Source organism: Stenella coeruleoalba (genome assembly GCF_951394435.1).
Source record: "Stenella coeruleoalba genome assembly, chromosome: 9".
NCBI classification, from domain to species: Eukaryota; Metazoa; Chordata; class Mammalia; order Artiodactyla; family Delphinidae; genus Stenella; species Stenella coeruleoalba.
This window is the reverse complement of record NC_137155.1, coordinates 48,666,902-48,687,041: the sequence shown is the minus strand read 5'-3', so window position 1 is coordinate 48,687,041 and position 20,140 is coordinate 48,666,902. Positions and strand designations below refer to the sequence as shown.

At 40.0% G+C, this 20,140-nt stretch overlaps 1 protein-coding gene across 1 annotated transcript in view; it reads right to left on the bottom strand.

Moving 5' to 3' along the window:
- The window catches only part of CALCR (calcitonin receptor), a 67,492-nt gene extending 56,422 nt beyond the window's left edge, over positions 1–11,070 (bottom strand). Inside the window, exons 1-3 of the mRNA XM_079931067.1 lie at positions 10,996–11,070; positions 5,006–5,162; positions 1,578–1,688 (exon numbers count right to left, since the gene is read on the bottom strand). Coding sequence (XP_079787193.1) covers positions 1,578–1,688; positions 5,006–5,162; positions 10,996–11,046 — 319 coding nt within the window. The 5' untranslated portion in view covers positions 11,047–11,070. The remainder of the gene's footprint in view (positions 1–1,577; positions 1,689–5,005; positions 5,163–10,995) is intronic.
- Positions 11,071–20,140: the final 9,070 nt, after the last annotated feature.

The window sequence follows — 20,140 nt, the reverse complement described above, 5'->3', positions numbered from 1 at the left end:
GCCCTGATACCTACAGTTCCTGGAGCTGGGCAGCTACTACCTTTTATTCCTCGGGGACCCTCTTTCCTCTATGGCCTGTATCAGTCTCATTGGATAATGTGCTCTGCCTCTTACTGGAAGAGCTATTGAGTGCACTGGCTGGGCTTTGCTGGTACCAGCCACTTGCTTATCTGGACTTTATTGTTTAACACAGTTTCATCTTGGCTGCACAATTTAGTCACAAGAACATTTAAACATCTTGATGTCCAGGTTGCACTCCAAACTAACTAAATCAGAATATCTGGGATGGCACCAGGGATGAGGATTATTTTTTAAAGCTCCCCAGCTTCCCAGCCAAGTTGAGAATCACTTACTACTAGCAGCTATCCAATCCCATTTCCCAGCCCCAAGTGCCTAATCTCTGGGTTGAGGCTGTTGAACAACCTCATACCTACTTTTCACACATCCCTTTGCCTTGGCTCCCGACCACTCACCACTGAGCATCTTGGATTCCAGACTTCCATTCTATTTGGATAGATGACAATACTAAGACGCATAACTTCGGCCCCTAGCTTCTCACTTCACTTGGCACCTGGTACCCCTGCCTAAGCATCGCCGCCAAACTTCTAACCAGAACAGTGAGGCTAGACTGAGGCCTGAAGGAAAACGATGTTCCCCCTTGAAAGTTCTGAAAGTACTTCAACCTGCATAAGTTTGTACGGTGATTTAGAAATATTATTTCTCAAATGCTTTTCCAAGACTGTTGCCCTTACTTAGAAAGAAAGGGATAGGTAAGAGCTCAGGAGACTTAGGTTCACTTGTGGTTTTATGTCAAATATTATGTGAGTATAAAATGAGATACTATATATGAAAATGTTTTGGAAAGTTAAAAAATGATAGTCAATGAAAATATTCCCATGTTACTAATTAACTTTAGTTATAAAAGTAACACCAAATTCACTTAACACACATCTGTTGGCTGTTCATGTTGGGCTGGGCACACAGCTGGGTTACTACAATCCATTTTAATTTAACTGGTCTTATTTACTGAGCATATTTTAATAATCTACTGTTGGAGCAGAAATCTGGTAAATGTCTAGAGTTACCACTTTCTAATTTATCTTCCCTACACATGACAGTTTTATACAATTTTCAAGGTTACATCAAATTTCCATTATGCTTGTTCTACCAGCCCAGTACGCACAAACTCTACATCAAGCATTTGCATAAGTCATCAAATGTGAGACAACTGAAAAATTTTAAAAACTACACATTTAAATAAAACTGGTCAGTTTTAGAAATATTATTTTATTAAAATTTAATATTAAATATTTAATATATAAAATTTTCATTTTTATCTAACATTTAATATAATTTATGACTAAGGGGCATAACTGATCAGCAATGTGACTTAAAAAATAAGGGCAGCTTGCAATCTTAGACAACCGGGTAATATTTCATTTATGGAAATTCTTCAGAATGTGCTAAACTGCATAGAATATGACTTGGTAGTATATTTTGTATCTGATTTTCTTTTCAGAACTAGAAAAACACTAAAAGATTCATAGCAAAATATACAATAAAAATAAATACTCTACCTGCTACATCAAAGTCCGGAAAATAATCTGGGCAGTGCTGTTCGGCGAGCACTCCAGCCGGTGTGTCATCCCAGCAGGACCATCCATCCCAGGTACGGTTGCAGTACAAACCTGGCCATTTAGAAAGAAATATTACACTTGTCAAAAACTATAGAATCCTCAGCAGGATTTAACAGTGCATAGGCAGTTATTCTGGGACCCTCCACTTGGACATGGAAATATTAAAACAACAGTAGCAGCAGCAGCAACAAAATAAAGGTATTAACTTTTCCAAGTACTAAGGAATTTCCTTTTTTTTCTTTTGTAGGACATTCTCCATTTGTTCCTCAAAAGGCATATTTGTCATCTGTATGGAATATTTCCTCCAAAATCTTTCCTTTAAAATATCTCCAGAAATGCTATAAAAAAGTCCTGTGAAAGTATATGCAATATTACCCCTGGATAAAAGGCTTTGGAACATTTGTAGCCTACTAACCATTAACCTTCAAAGGGGTTGCCTTAGGTAGTTCTATTGTTAATCCAAGGGTGATGCACTTGTTTAGGAGATGCATTTGCAGCCAGGTAATGGGCTACATATAAAAACAGTCTTATTAGTTTAGAATCACACCATTACTGACTAAAATAATGCTTAGTTTGATCACTTTATGTATTCTTCAACATTGGCTCCAAGTGGTTTCTCACTGCTTTCAAAAATTAAATCTACTCTTGAAGGGGGTAACTTTTAGTACAATTGTAAAAGTATCTATTTTTTCATACACCTTCTTATTGATACTAGTGTGAGGCTGGGGTCAGATCATGAGGTGTCTTAAATGCCATCCTAAGGAGTCTGGGTTTTTTTTTCCTGTAGGCAAGGTGGAACCATTGGGAATGACATGAACAAATCTAGATTTTAGTGAGAATAAGAAGGCTTTTAAGGATAAGATTAAAAAGAGAGACAAACTAGGTGACTATTGTAACAGTCCAGGTAAGAGATATTAAATGTCTAAAATAAGGCACTATTAGTGTATTTAGGAATATTAATGAAATGTAATTAGCGAGGTGTGGATGTAAAACAGGAAAATACAAGGATGACTCATAAATATTAATCCTGAGGGTGGGGATAATGGCCGACTCCAGGAGGGCTCAAGCCAAGGAGTACTTCGCAGAACTTCCACTGCCCCTGTCCCCGTGGTGAGCCACAGCCTCCCCCCAGATCTGCAGGAGACCCTCCAACACTAGCAGATACACCAGAAATACATCTACACGTGGAACAACTCCTACAGAACACCTACTGAACACTGGCAGAAGACCTCACACCTCCCAAAAGGCAAGAAACCCCCCACGTACCTGGGTAGGGCAAAAGAAAAAAGATCCCACTACTGGGCATATACCCTGAGAAAACCATAATTCAAAAAGAGTCATGTACCAAAATGTTCATTGCAGCTCTATTTACAATAGCCCTGAGATGGAAACAACCTAAGTGCCCATCATCAGATGAATGGATAAAGAAGATGTGGCACATATATACAATGGAATATTACTCAGCCATTAAAAAAAATGAAATTGAGCTATTTGTAATGAGGTGGATAGACCTAGAGTCTGTCATACAGAGTGAAGTCAGAAAGAGAAAGACAAATACCGTATGCTAACACATATATATGGAATTTAAGAAAAAAAATATGTCATGAAGAACCTAGGGCTAAGACAGGAATAAAGACACAGACCTACTAGAGAATGGACTTGCGGATATGGGGAGGGGGAAGGGTAAGCTGTGACAAAGCGAGAGAGTGGCATGGACTTATATGTACTACCAAACGTAAAATAGATAGCTAGTGGGAAGCAGCTGCATAGCACAGGGAGATCAGCTTGGTGTTCTGTGACCACCTAGAGGGGTGGGATAGGGAGGGTGGGAGGGAGGGAGACTCAAGAGGGAAGAGAGATGGGAACATATGTATATGTATAACTGATTCACTTTGTTATAAAGCAGAAACTAGCACACTATTGTAAAGCAGTTATACTCCAATAAAGATGTAAAAAAATTAAATAAATATTAATCCTGAGTAAATGGCTCAGTGGCGGTGTCACATACCAAAGTGAGTATCCGGGAGGGATGAGTTTATGAGTAAGGTAATGGTGGGATTTGAAAATATTGTACCTGCAAAATGGCCAAGTGGAAATGTGTAGTAAATGTATGGGAGATGGACCGAGAGGATTAGGTGAAAGAATAACTGCATTTAAGGTGTTTCATTGCATAGAAGCCTGGTGTAAATTCTCAATTTCAAATAAAGGAATATTTTTTCTTTGAAAAAAATTAAATCTACCCTAAAACGTAAAGCTATTCAAAAGAATGAGCTTCAGGCTTTGAAGGCAGTTCTCAAAATAAAAAAAGTTTTAAATAATGATCGTAGCACAAAAGTTCATCCTCCCAAGATGACTAAGACCAAAGCAAAGGAGACTGCATTCACTCGGTTTCTAAAAGTATCAGTTTTGTGTTTCTGTTGTTTCACTTAGCTTCAGAGAAAGGGTTTGTTCGGGCAGTTACATATAATGCCTTTTCAGGTTCTTAAACACTGAAGCCGCTGCAGACAGAAGAATGACATGTGTCTTTCAATTGACTCACTTTTTTGTTTGAAGGAAAATGCTAAAAATAGGGACTACAAATTAAAACCTTAACTGTCTGATGGCAAACCATGTGTAGTAAATAGAGAATATTCAACTGATTTTCCCCCTAGGAAGCAGTGTGTTGTCTTAGAATACAGTAGGGTGTAAAAGATCTTGTTGGGTCTTTTCAAGTGCTTTAGGGGTCAGGGGAGAGAATTTAAATGAATGTAGCAATGCTTGGTCATCACATCCTCTCTTTTGTTTTCCCCGGGCCCTCTGTAGCTAATAGAATATGCTTGGCACTAAGAATAGTTGGGCAGTCACACAGAGCATTCTAGAGAAGGTGATAGATAAACAACGTCTGCCCAGGAGATATCTTTTTCTAATTCCTCTGGGAACTGGGGGTAGAAAAGGAGAAGGATTAGCATGAGTTGCCACCCAATTGACAGGTAAGGGAAGATACTACCTAATGAACCCAAGCAAGACAGTTTTGATAGGCTCTGCCTCAGGCTAATTCTCTGCCCACTACTTTCCAACTCTCCTGTTATTCTCTACTTCCTTCCCTCACATAGTCCTATATTGTTCCTGCTCGCCATGGGTGAATACTGGGCTATGTGTAGTAATTTTGTCGTAAATGCAGATATTCGCCAAAAAGCAGTCAGGTGAACTTGAGCAAAGAAACTAGGCATGTCTGCTGTATGAAATACTCAAACATACCACGGTATGAAAGCCACTGTTAAAACTATTGGCATATTAAATTAAAATTAGTCAACACATATTTACCCACAGAAGAAAATAAGCCTTTCCTGCTGTTTGAAACGCACATTCACATACATCTTTCTTTTTACCTTCTCCTTGGTATGGGGGTAACTTTTGCATTCGGTCATAGCATCTGTGCTGTGCCTCCAACAGTCTCTGCTTTCCTAAAAGGTAGAGAAATGGCTCCGGCTCTATTGTTGGAGGGTGGGTCACCTCTGAAGTGGCAGGAAGAACCGGAATTGGGCGCTGTATTAGAAAGGAAACTGAGTTACTTATGGGGAGTAGAGATGGGTGAATACATAATGAAACAATCAAAAAATATGAAAACGTTTATTTTTCCTTCTGTAAGCAACAATTATGCATGGTCTCCATGTGGAATATTTTTGCTTTATAATTAGAAAGTGTATTTACATTTCATCTATAAATTCTACCTAAAATTTTCCTATTTGCCTTCATTCTGTTCACTCTTGAAAATGTATAGCACCCAAACTCATGCACCTCTTTACAAGATTGTTTCAATTTTATCAGTGCAAAGTTTAGAAGTAAACAAAGCAAATAACCTGATTTCCAAAATATATTAAATCAACTTTGCTTTGTTTGGAACTCCTAAGAATCACGAATCATGTCATTTAAAGTAGCTATATTAGTGCAATAAATACGTTTTAATTGGATCCTTTCAGCTGATTTGTTTGTACTTAGATTGCACACACTGCCAAAAATTTACCCCATTTATTCCATAGAACAAATAAAATCTGTTCTTCTGAAATAGCCTGCTGTAGGTAATTGGCCTTAATCTCTTTAAATTGGTTTCATCAGCCGATGACCTATACAAGGTATCATTTTCACTGCTGAAAATCAATGTAAATCTTAAATATTTCTCTTAGAGCTTTTGAATTTTCAGTACAGACTGACATTAGGTTTGCCAGTCTGTTAGTTTTCACTACCATCATAGGTCCCATTAATCTAAGTTGTGTGTGTATGTATCTGAAAAGATGAATGTCTGACAAATTGTCCTAAGTTGTGTTTAGATAGATTTCAATTTCTTTTGTGGCTCTGATGTTTTTAGTAGTGCTTGAATCTGATTTTTTATATCCATGTTCTGTATAGAGTTCTTTGGAGAAGACTTGCAAGCTTCAGCCTGCATTGACTTTTTCTGAAGTTAGAAATTCTCCTTGCTTTCTATTACACCTGTTGAAACACTTTTAATTGGCCTTATTCTGTTTAAATTATTCTAAGACTGAAGTTTCCCCAATGTACTGATAGCAGAAATAGTGTTATGTACCTTTCTCTATTCTCCACAGTCTCTAAAATAAACATCTTTTATTAAGTTGACCTGTATACCCCAGGATATTCCTGGTAGAGCCTCACTGTTTTCCAGTGTATCTCATTGTGTAGACAGAGCATCCTGTCCTATGAGACAGCCTATCACTAAAGGCTAAACTGTACAGAGTACTAAACAATAAAAATTCAGAGTAGAGAGAGAGCATGGGGGAAGAATAGTTGGGAATGACTACAGATACAAGGTAGAATTTGAGTTGGATCTTGAGTATATGTACCATCACATAGGCAGAGAGGAGAGGGAAGGCTTTGTGGATGGTAGGAAAGGTATGCAGGTAAGTCCAGAGGAAGGAAATGGTATGTGTGAAACACTGTACTGAAACCATACTGAGGGTAAGATATGAAATCAAGGAAAATCAGATAATACAGGGCCCTGTGAGAACGAATACAAAACGTCTGGGACATGAAAGGCTCAATATATTTTAGCAAATATTTTAAAAACATGATGAAATAAAGCTGTCTTGCAGTTTTTTGATCAGTGAAGGTTGCGAAAGGAGAATGTTAATAAAATTCATGTGGTAGGCATCAGATGTCCACAGATTAGTGCTGGGGAGGCCAGCCAGGCAGCCGAAGGCATGGACTAGATCACCTTAAGATGGAACAAGAGAGAGCAACTCAGCACTTTCTCAAGTAATAAAAGCACCGAGATATATTTGAATATAAGGAATGGAGAACAGTAAGAGTCAAATACCCCAGATATTTTAGCCTATACAGCTAGAAAAAAAAAAAAGGTAGCATCTTGAGAAAGAGAAGACATTAAGAAAGGAAAACCTTACTCGGAGGAGAAGGTAAGTTCTCTTTTGGACTAGATCTGGGGGTGCCAGCAAGTCATCTGAGTAGAAATCACTTGCAAACAGAAGAGGGTGAATACTTATTGTTATAACATTACTGTTATAACTGTAGATGAATACTTATTGTGAATATATTTGACACTAAGTGTTAGGATTATTTCTAATTTTAATGCCTCTAGAATTTGTGACAAGAAATTAATGAACGGACAAAGGTTATTAAAGGTGTACAAATCCTTTACCAATGTAGCTGAACAACATTATGTTGTAATATGACCCCTTTCCCACTGGTTTTAAGATCAGTCAGTCAGCAAATAGTCATTGAACTTGATGAGCCAAGTATCGAGCTAGAGGCTGAGGATACGGTGCTGAGTAAAACAAGCACAGATCCTGCCCTCGTGGAACTTACAGTCCAGCAAGAAAGACCAACACTATAAATATTTCCAGACACCAGAAACTGTGAAAGGTAAAGAATTATTAATCGTTAAATGCTCAGATATTCCGTTAGGAATTGAGAGATGGTTTGGGAGTAAGGAAAAGTGTTTTGAAGACATTTCATGTAAAGGCTTCTTTTTGGATTTTATTAGCCTACATTTGTATGAATGTGTGTTTTAATAATTTGACTACAGATCATGTAACCATGATCTTTAATTGATTACAGTGTCCTCACAATAAGATACAAATGATTGGTTCAGCTTATGCATCTATTTGATTCTTTGTGGCTCTATTCTTAGAATCTTGAGTTGATATGAAAATCATCATTTGATATTATTTCTGGCTCATTTCCCCACCATCTTCAAATCAAATTAGAAGATGTATTATGATGTTATATATAAATCTTTTCTGTCACTTATTAGATATTTTAGACATTAGGAACTACTTTGCTTGACACTCTTTCCAGAAGTAACATTCTGAATTCTACTTTTAAACGGACTAAGCAACCAATTAAATGTTCCTTTGTTAGTTGGAAATTCATGGAGGCCATGGGGAGGCAGTATGTGCAAGAATAGCCAACTGGAAACCCTATACCTGTATTTTCAATGACAACATTATTTGGTTTAATGCAGTTTTAACACCAGTAATAGCGGAGATATGACCATCTCAAAAAGTAGGTGTAGTTCACGTAGACGACAGTAGCATCGATCTTATCGTTCCTCCAATGTTGAAACAACTCCAGTGAACTTCCTGTAACCTGGTTCAGCAGAGATTGTTTCAACACTGAGGGAACGAGGAATCAGAACTCCTGCCCTTAGAAGAACCATAATAATCTGAGGCCACTCCTGGTCTGGTTCATGTCTGAGCATTGACGATGCAATTTTTCCAGTGGTAGCTGAATGTTTCAGTGATTTTCTTCGGAAAATAACATATACACTGAGGCATTCTGTTATGCATATAACATACAGATATATGTAGATATAAATATATAGCCATTACATCTATATAATTCTGATCATGGAATTACTACTGCTTAACATGTAAATTTCATAAAGTTCATTGATTAACTTTATGCTAATTATTTCATACAGTTAAAAATAGCTAGTGAGGTGGTATAATTTTCAGCAGTAAAGGGGTAAAACAGAAGCAGTAGTGATTAAACCACCAAGCAATGTGAAAAACAATATTCAGCTTATCTTAAGTGTTATGTTTATTCTATGTATTTGTGGAATGTAAATATATAATTTTATGCTCCCATGAAGATAGAAATGAGACATTAAGGGCATGTTGCTTTTCTGAATAAAGACTGAAATGCAAAGTTTTGCATTCAAGCCATCTTGCATGATTCTTCCAAAATCAAACAAAAACCACCTCTTAATTGTTGTCCTACGTAGCAGTTTAGCCACCGTATATGTGATGTCACTCCTAAAGGTTCCAGTAGATGGCGCCACACATACGACCACCAAGCTGCCACTGACAGCTGTAGTCCGCAGCCGAAACATCACTGTTCTTTCAGTTAATATTTTGAGTGCCTCCCACATGCCAGGCACTGTTCTAGGTTCTGAAGATTCAGCAATGAACAAAACTGGCAAGGTCCCTGCCCTCATGGAGCTCACATTCTAGAAAGTTTCATCCACACTAATCATGGGGTCCAGAGGTAAAGCAATCTATTTGAATGGCCGTGTGTTTAAGCAATTCCTACTTTGATTAAGACAATCAGCCTCCTTGTGTGTTACAGGTGGTTTCTAGAAGTACAGAGACAGAACAAGTAGAGAGCTGTTCTGTGTAGAACTTTGAGGAATGGTCCAAACCTACTGAATGTGGGATCCATGCTACCGGGTTGAAGGGAGACATTCCTATTGATTGCCACAGACAGAACTGCTCTAACAGGACTATGAATCCAGAATCCACAAGCTGATGTAAACAACTTTCCATGTCACCATTCTTAAAAATGATAATGTCTACGTTCAGATTACTTGTAGCTTTCAGTTACTCATACCTTTCAAAATAACAAAGGATAAAATAGAGCTTTGTAAAGTGTTAGCCCTGCTTTTTCCAGGTAGGATCAGATGCCTGGTTGGTGTCCTATGTACTTTCTACCTGAGCATTATATAAACAAAACTGCCATATATTATCATAAACTCAACACAAATAGGGGAATACAGCTAAGTGAACAACAACAACATAAAGTAGGTTCTTCTGAGAAGCATTATGTCTTCATCATTGTTGTCATTGTCATCACTACCATCTTTTTAGCACTAAGTGCCAAGCATTGTTCTAAGCCTATTGTATTACTGCAGGTAAGAAGAGAAAGTGAGTGGGTAGTTTTGGTAAAAGTAGATGAGGCTAATGGAATGCGGTGACACAAACTGATAGTTTTTAAAGGCCATTTGGAAATCAGGCCAGTAGAATTCAAAAATATATTGGTAGTGGTTAGTAATGTATCCAAGAAGTGACATTTTAGAATAATTAAGGTCAACGTCGTTTAAAAATTTCCTTTTCTCTAGAGAGCATCAATGTGGAACATAACGAGTGTTTTAGAAGGAAACTGATGTATGAAATTTTTTATGGACAAATCCTCCAAATCCAATAGGTAATCCAAACACACAGAAGCAAAATTTATGTTACAGTGAAGAGAGCACAAAGCCATTTAAGTACCCTATGCAATGTTTGCTAGTAAAAAAAAAAATGCCCACAAACCATAAGACACCTGTCGTGCTCATGCAACTATATGAAATTCTTTCAGTCTTTGAATTTTAAAATGTATTAGGTAAGAGTTTTGAGAAAAGTGACTTTTTTTTTAAAACATACCAAAAGTTATATACTCTTTGTAAAAGAAACAAAAAACAAAAAACGGTGACTGGATAATACTCAAACTTTCTTATTATCTAGTAGTTACTTTATGATTTCTTCTATCTATGTCTAGTTATATGCTTTATGAAATTTAAAAATATTTACATAGTTGATCACATAGGATTTCATTTGAGATGAATAATATCAGTATGAATAGAATATACCAATATTTCTGCATCTATAGAATATGACATAAGGCTTAGACATTTACAGATGAAATAAAATATTCCAGTAGTTTCTAAATATTCTTGTTTAAAATTTATTTCAAAGAGCATGAAGGTACCTACATTTCCAAGTACTGGATTACTTTTAGCAAATTATACTGTACTTTATCTGAAGATTAAAATAACATGACAGTCTTAGATAATAAAATGAACTATCCTCATTCAAACAGGTACAGAAGGGCTACATTAGCAATCATTCCCATAAACCTTGACGTATAACATTACAAAATGTAAATTCCCTTAAAATTAAGTTAACATGTATGAAATGTTAGTAATAGTTTTCCTTGAATAATATTAAGAGGAGATTTGTTAACAAAACATTAAAGAAAATTATAGTTTGGTTTTTGGAGAACAATGTCTACCCTTGCAAATGCCCAATCATAATCATACTACCTCAGCATTCTTGATTAACATAGCTTAAAATAACTTTGTTTCACTTACATTCAGAAAGAAGAAGAGGGTCAAGCACCAGCGTGTAAGTGTGAACCTCATCTTCGGCTTTTGAAGACGGTCTTCTAAGACCTAGAAAAATATAAAAGTAACAAAGACGTTTAAATTAATACAGCTCTAATATTGACTGTGGCCTTTTTTTCTTGTCTATTTGACTTGAAGAAGATCAATGCCCAAAGACACCCTAAATACAACCCATGTAAGTACAGTAAGCTTGTGAGGCAAATGCAGCAGCATGTTCCATTGCCCTTCCTCTCAGCCAGGAAGACTTGTCTGGTTGTTGTCTAAAGTTCTCCCATTAAGAAATTCTGGAGCCCCCTTTACGTATCAGGACATAAAAGATTCTGAGAAATCAAGAGCAATCAGTGTGGACTTTAGTTAACACATGGCATCAGAAGAACTGCTGAAAATTTTCAATGGAAACATCCACAAAAGTCACCTCAATGGACATGAATAAAATCTGTGCTTTGTAAAGGATTAATAGCTATGCCTTCCAGGTAATCAAAAGCCAACTTTTATTTAATCAGTCTTACTTGCAGCCTTGAGTATTTTTCTTTCCTACAAATTCTTCAAGCGTCAAGTTGCTATTAAAAATAAATTTATTCCATAGTAAGGCTTGTTTGTTCCCTAAGAGGTCACCAGTCCTACTCAAGAGCACAACAGTCAGAAACAGGCTGCTTTGTCACAAATAAGAGTTCTTTGTTACTCTGCAGGTAATTTTACACAAGGAAAAATAAAGGAGTGAAATTTTAAATATATACATTTCATCAGCGGGATTTGTGTGAAAACGATTTCAACTAGGGGTGAATGGTTATCATTGCATCTAACACTCTACTCATTGCACCACTTTTAGGTTTTACATATTCTGCTAGGTTTCAGTTAGTATCTACACTGTATGCCTGTTGGGCTGCACCCTGCAGGCCTGCGAGCCTTGAGACCAAAGGAATGGCCTGGAGACAGCGGTGGAAACATCCATGGTTTACTGGAGAGGGTATCTTAAGCAAAAGGTCCTGGAGCAATATCCCATGTTTTACAGCAGATGGCAGGCAGGACATGACAGCAAGCTTTGCAACTTGGAGGAGAAGGAGGCTACCATTTATAAGGGGAATTGATATCAGGTTGGCTCAGTTACCAGGGGAACCAGCAGCTGGGGCAGGGAGCAAACACATAGGCAGGTACTACTTAAGCTCTATAATTAAGAGGATTGGAGAGTCACCTGAGAGAAGCAGAGCCTGCTCGAGCAGGGGATGTACAGAGAGCAAGAGAGCAGCCATCTTGAATGGCCTGACGATACACTCCACTCCTAGACACCCTGCAGGAGCCTTACAATCTTGATCCGCCCCTTTTCCGTGATATCCCTGGGGTCAGGAACACAGAGGCACACTCCAACCAAATACCACACATGCAATACAGACACCAGAGGCTTAAGAGTATCACGAGTCCAAGAGGTGGGCAAACTTTGGAGCCAGGCGCTTATCAGGTCAATTTTTCATGGAAGTCCAGATGAGGATGAAAATGTCCTCTCGCGACAGGGACCCAATCAAACTCATTTCACAGTGAGGCCACCACTGTCACCCAGTCCACAGATTCCCTCCACTTAGACTAAGGAGGGAAGGCAAGATGTTTAACAGGCACAACACAGGGGAGATCATGACTATTAAGCAAAATACAAGCAGTAAGAGCACGCTGAGATCACATTGCCCCTGCATGTGGTTTTCGTCCTGGCCTGCAGTACCCCACCACCTCTCCATCCTCAGTCCCCACAGCCAGTGCCCAACACTGGAGAGGCCTGTAGCAACGGACCACAGGGTTAATATGATGGTGCCTTTCTCCAGTAGGGGGCCTGGATTAATTACCTTAGTAGTTTTAGGTGGGGCTGGGTAGAAGACAGGTGAGATCTGTAAATCCCTTTCTAATCCTCTTCCCCACAAGGCAGCAAACCCAAACCACTGGGGACTTACCTGCCAGTCCTAGGGTCATTTATGATGTGTTCCTCTGGGGGTAGATCCTGTGTCAAGGGCAAAAGCAAGTTATTGGCCTGATCGACCATTTGGCAGCAGTCGTTAGTGGTCGACAGTTGAGCTTGGATTGTGTTGACTAGTTGCCTCTGGGTTAACAGGGCGTCAGCACTGGGACGATTGCTCCTGGGACATGTCCTCATGTTGGAAGAGAGAGTTTTCTGTGTCAGTTGCTGAATAGTCCCTTCATCCTTTCAATTAGCCCAGCAGCACAGGGGCTGTAGGGCAGGGGGAAATGTCAGTGTACGGCATTTGTATTGGCCCATTCCTGAACTTCATGACCAGTAAAGTAGGGGTTTTTTTGGCCGCGTTGGGCCTTCATTGCTGCATGCAGGCTTTTCTCTGGTTGTGGCGAGCGGGGGCTACTCTTCATTGCGGTGCGCAGGCTTCTCATCACAGTGCCTTCTCTTGTTGCGGAGCACCGGCTATAGGTGCACAGGCTTCAGTAGTTGTGGCGCACGGGCTTAGTTGCTCCACGGCATGTGGGATCTTCCCGGACCAGGGCTCGAACCTGTGTCCCCTGCATTGGCAGGTGAATTCTTAACCACTGTGTCACCAGGGAAGCCCCTAAAGTGGGGTTTTTTTGCATTACTCTATGACTCTGTAGACCTCGAGTAATGGCTTCCACCTGTTGTAACGCACTGTAGACTGCACACAGCTGTTCCAAGAAACAATACTGTTGCTCTGCCCCCTTCCGCAGCTGAACCAGAAGCCAAGGACATTCTGCCGTTGCCACATGCCCCAGCCAAACCCTCTGGTGAACTGGCCACCTCCAACTGACAAGCCTGTCCCGAGGTAACACCCCTAAAGCCTGTGTCTGTAGTTGTTTAGGGGTGGTGGGTCGGGGGTACGCTCGTCTTACCCGACCAGCTAACATCCAAGTACTTGATAGATAAGCCAAGTTCTTACACTTTGTATTCACCAGCCATCCCCATGCAGTCAGATGAGCCACGAGCACGGGGCTGCTACTTTCACACCGGAAGAAGGCTCTAAGGTTAACAGGATGTCATCAGTATGACAGAAGAGAAAAACATCTCCCATGGTAGCCAGCTGCCACAGAGCCCCACATGCTAGTGGACGGCCTCCCCAGGATCACCTCTGCAACTTTCCATACCCCAGCCTTATTTTCCGACATCTCGGCACTCACGGGAGTTTCTTCGGCCTCCTGGTTGGCTCACCAGTGGTTGGGCTGCACTTCACAGGCCTGCAAGCCTTATAGCTGCCCAGCCTTGGGACCAAAGAGCCTGGAGACAGCAACAGACACTCAGTGGTTTTTTGGACGGGGACTCTTAAGCAAAAGGTCCTGAAGCGACACCCCACTGTTTACAGCAGAGGGCGAGCAGGCAGGCAAGCCATGGTAGCGTCCTTCACTACCGGGTGGGGCGGGGCGAAGCGGGGCGGGCACAGAAAGAGGCTACCATTTATAGGGGAACTGACGTCATGTTGGCTCAGTTACCAGGGAAATCAGCAGCTGGGGCAGGGGGTGAGCACGTAGGCAGTTACTAATTAGGCCCTATAATTAAGGGGATTGGATATTCATGTGAGAGAAGCAGGACTTGGTGGATCAGGAGATGTACAGAGCAAGAAAACAACCATCTTGAGTGGCCTGACCATACAGTGCCTAATATACTTGTCCCCAAGAGTAAACTGTATTCAATTCACATATTAGCATGCCAGGAAATTGGGAAAGTATAACTTGCAAGTGTCATCTTATATGCTGATCATTACCCCTTGTTTCTGACACTTCAAGCCCACTAGTAAGTTGAAAACACATACATGTATTGACAGCCGAGGCATTACAAGGGATGCAAATATGGGTGAGACAGATGAGATGTGGTTTCAGTACAAGAAACTGAGCATGGTGGGGGGGATGGGGGCAGGGAGCAACACGAATGATGTAAGACATGTGCTAAAATAACTATCATACAGCCTGGGTAAAAAGTTCAATAAAATGGCACAAATACAGAGCTTCATAAAGGATCATTTCTGATTGGGGGAACGAGAGAAGGATTTGTATTTTGACCTAAAATTTGAGAACTGAATAGGGTTCAGTTCAAAGACCTACATAGGCAGAGAAAGCAGATTAAAAACAAGATGTGGAGATAGAAAAATTTAGGGGTAGCCGAAGAATAAGGAATACAAAACTGTAATTTAGCTGGAGCTGAGAGCTTCTCAGGAAGTGAAAATAAGGGTAGAAAAGTAGGTTTTGAGTGCCTAGAAAATTTATTACCCAAACCACCTTTTGGCACTTTGTGTGCCTGCCGCACACTTTCATCTATGTATGTACACAACTTAACAACCTGGCCTGAGGCGAAACCTCTTTCAGAAAAGGATTACGTTTTAGCTATCTATAAATCTCTGGCGCGGCACACAATCACTCACACGTGATTGTTATTTTTGATAATAATGGTGGTTTGTGGTCTGATGAATTCTAGGAAGCACAGAACTCTCTTGAATGTATTATTTTTCCCTTTTTGATTCCTGTACTCCCATGTCAGTGACTTCCACAATTATCCATGAACTGTCCAAATAGGAAACCAGGGATGGTCCTTGATTCCACCCACTTCCTTATACCTGACATCTAGTCTCTATGACTCCCATTCTATCAGCCCTTGGCATCTTGTTAAAGTGTTCACCCTTCTCCACCACCTTAGTTTAGAGCTCCATCTTTCTCATCAGGACCCTAGCAACAGCCTCATGACCAGTTTCCCTACTTCAAGTCGCCATCCCTCCAACCCATTTCCTATACCAAAATGAGTGTAATTGTATCTTCCTTCAGTGATTGCCTCCAAACTTTAAGTAAATGCATAAAACCCTTGGCTAGGAATGTAGTAATACAGGGCCCCCTTTAGCAACAAGCACCAATATGATCATGGAGGGGAATAAAAAGGGAGAAATTAAAGTTGTCTCCTAGATAGCTAGCTTCGGTACAAGGACAGATAGTGAAGGAATTCAGCAAGGGGAAGTAGGGAAGAGGAGGAGCTCTTCTCCCTTAACTGGGAATATTATTACCTGCGTACTGGATGAGACTTATTTCCTGATGTGAAAGGTAGGACTTTTGAAGTGTTCACATACCTGTGAAATTGGTACAGCTTTCCTTAGTTAGATCCTACTTTTTATTTATTTATTTATTTATTTTTGCGGGTTGTGGCCTCTCCCGTTGCGGAGCACAGGCTCTGGACATGCAGGCTCAGCGGCCATGGCTCACGGGCCCAGCCGCTCTGCAGCATGTGGGATCTTCCCGGACCGGGGCACGAACCTGCATCCCCTGCATCGGCAGGCGGTCTCTCAACCAGTGCGCGACCAGGGAAGCCCCCTACTTTTTAAGAAGGAAATCATAGACATACAATGAATTTCTAAGGGTCTGTTGAGTATGATAGTCCTAGGATTTCGTCCCTGAGAGAAGCAGGATGTATGGAACATTAACAGGTGTTAAGAATTAAAAACCAGATCTGTTCTTCCCATGAAAGTCCTGCTCATTAATTCCAAATGTGAGAGCTAAGCACAGTGAGAAGCCAGCTTCTCTATGACGGTGAATATGGGGCGATTAGGCAGTTAATTGGCTTATTCTATCTATGTCACATATGTGATGTCACTTGATATTTTATAAAGTAGCAGTTGCTTGGTTTTGACTAAACGGTATCATTACAATGCAGAGCAATAGAAACGGGGGGAGACTTGTCACCCTTAAGGTGAGTGGAGCTGTGTAGTCATCTTGGCCTAGGAAAGGGGAGGTCTAGGCTTTCAAAGCCCCACATACCGCGTTTACATTTGTACCATGAACAACTAAGGTGAATGAAAATAGATCTGAGACTGAACACTTGGAAATGACAGAGAGGTTTAGCCAAGAAACAAAGTCCTTTCTTTTTTCCTACTAATTGAAGAGGTCTGTAATTTTAAATGGTCTTGCATTATTTTGAACTCTTAACAAAGTCCTCATGTGTAACTTTATAGTATATCTGGGCTGTACTGCACCTGCCTCTAGTCAGAAAATTTCAACTGTAATTGTCCAGGGTTAAACAGTACCTTGCAGATATGCCTCTCTTTGAGAAAAATCTTTTTTAAAAAATATTTATTTATTATTTATTTATTTATTTTGGCTGTGCTGGGTCTTAGCTGCAGCACACGGGATTTTTGTTGTGGTGTTTCATGGTGATTTGTGAAGATAGGAGAAAGACTGCATAGGTAGAGTTGTGAAGAAAGACAGGGCTTTAAGAATTTAAGGGAGATAAACAAGGCAAAAAAGAGTAGAACCAGAATGAGGAATGAAGTAATTCACCTTCTCTAGGATTCTTCAAAAAAAGAGAAAAAAGAGTGAAGAAAGTTAATAAGAGTAACAGCTGTGGAAAACCCAAAATGAGCCCTAATATTAGCTGAACAGAGGATTAAAGGATGGGTAGGTTTCAGGGTGGAATCTAGAGAAAGACTAATGTGGAATTTTTGATAGGCAGGAATTTTCTAATTCAGTTTTTTAGAAGCTAGAAATTTTCTAACTTTCTAAGCTTAGTAAGTTGAACCTGGACCCAGGTAGAAAAGGACAAAATCAGGCAAACAGTAGCTAATGGAGATAAAAATGCAACTTAGAAACTTTCAAATTGTAATGGGAACAGGTGAGACAGAGAACTTGTGATCAGTCATACGGTACACCTGGAAGATGACTCCAAGAAAACCAGAACAGAGCTTAACTTTGACATCAGATTATTTACTTGCTTCTTGTTATTTCTCCTATTTCTTCTCTACAACAAGGACATTGTTTAGTCTTGTAACCCTAGAACCTAGAAAAGAGTCTGGAACATAGTAAATGGTCAGTAAATATTGGTTGCTTTGTTTAAGGGATGAATTAGGGTCAGAATTTGGTAAGGCAGGGAGGATTATTCTTTACCCAAAGAGTCCTAATTATGGAGCCAAGAGATTCTTATTTTGGCTTCTGCTTTTATTATTTCTTTAGTTTTGGGCAAAAAGCTTCACTTCTATGCCAGTTTCATACCGATTCTGTATCCATATCCTCCTTGAATAGGAGAAGAATACACTTCCATATGTAAAGCAAATTGATCCCCCTGGATCTGTCTCAGTAGTTTAGCTACTTAGGGCAGTGGTTTCCAAAATGTCTTTTAACCATTTTTTTTTTTTTAAACAAAAGCTCTTGTGGAAGCCCACATATAAGCCAGATGGACGTGGAATCTAAACACCTGATTGGGGAGCCTTGTTTAGAATACAGAAATAAGGTAACCTTGGACAGTGGTTCAGTCACTGAGTGGGACAACAGAACATGCATTGCTCTGAATCCACAAATGAGCACCCATCACTCATCTCATCTCTAGAAAATTGTATCCCTGTGTTGCAGGGGTGTGCTGGTTAGCGGAAACCACTCCTCCAGTGAATAAATAGCATCTAAATCGCTAATACAATGATGGTGATTAAATAGACTACTCTTCATTTAAAGAGAACAGGTTTCCTTGGAAAGTAAAGTTACACTATTTTTATTTTGGGGGAAGAATATGGAACGTCAATGTCCGAAAATAATGTATCTATTCTCATAGATCAGCATTTCCAAAAGTGTACTCCATAGAATAGTGGGAATCCCATGAGAAGCAGCATAAAATAAAGTTTCCATGGCCAAAGAAGTTTAGGAAACTAAGCGTTTTCTATATTCCTCTTAGAGATGTACCAGAGACATGAGCACTTTAAAGTAGCTAATTTTCCTGTACCGAAAACACTAGTTTGACTTTAACTCTTCATTCTCCAAACCTGTTTGACCCTGAAAAACATTTTTAATAATAACAATTATTGATCCATGTACAGAATATACTTTGGAAAATGCTCTTTTGGCTCAATGGCAATTTCTAACCCACCACAGTGAATGAAGCCTGCAAGCCATGAGAAAGAACTGCCCTTTTACTTAAAATTTTCTTTTTTTCTTCTCCATGGAGCAAAAGTGGAATTTCTGAGGTCTTAAATATTCCCCAGCCTTGGTACAAAGCCCAAAGCTATAAAAGGCATCTCAGAGGCGATGGCTCCTCTGGAACATTATTTGTCAAGAGCCTCTGCTTTACTTCTCTGGCTATGAGAACAAGGAGTTAGATGGAGGGGTATGGGCAAAGAGTAGAAAAGAGGAGGAAGGCATTGCTTATCTAAAAACAGCTGTGGGGGCTTCCCTGGTTGCGCAGTGGTTGAGAGTCCGCCTGCCGATGCAGGCGACGCGGGTTCGTGCCCCGGTCCGGGAAGATCCCACATGCCGCGGAGCGGCGGGTCCCGTGAGCCATGGCCGCTGAGCCTGCGCGTCCGGAGCCTGTGCTCCACAACGGGAGAGGCCACAACAGTGAGAGGCCCGCGTACCGCAAAAAAAACCAAAAAACAAAAGGAAATAAAAAAAAATAAAAACAGCTGTGGCATTCTGTCCCCCAAGGCCTAGAGCCTGTTTCAGATTTGAAATTTGGCATTTCTTTTGAAGACAACTCGATTTAATATGGTCCTGTAGATACAATCCAAGTGAGTAGGTAAGTGAATTTTGTGGAACCCTGGAACCACAGGGTATGATGGTTTGCTGCCTCACCAGTGCCTTCTGTTTGGACAACTCCTTGATTATATAACCTACTAGAAAATCATTCTTCACTAGTACAGGAACTAATTTGCCAAGGCATAATGTGGTCATACCCAATTTATGTGGCTCCATTAAGCAAAACAGAGTGCCTTCCTGCTGCTCATCATGAGTTTAAAACCCCATCTAAATCCAGGCTCCTAGTCTAGCTGGTAAAAACTGGCTCCCTCTGAATAGGGAAGCTTTTTGTGGTAAATAGGTTGGCACACAATGTAAAAGGAAGAATCTAGATGAGAAGTGAAGCAGAATAAAAATGATGCCATATTGAAAAAAATTAAGACTTTTTCTTTCACTCACATCAATGACCTGACATAGTAGGTGCTCAACAAACATTTATTGACTGAAACAGAGAATAGTCTCTAAGCAGTCAGCTAGGCAACATTAATAAATAGAGAGATCTTGGAGAAATGGTTCCGAATCTTGTGCAGTTCGGAAGTGTGCCACTACTCAAATGGATATTATTAATGGATAATTAGATAAAATTAGGCCAATTAAAATTAATTTAAGGGAAGGGCACCGG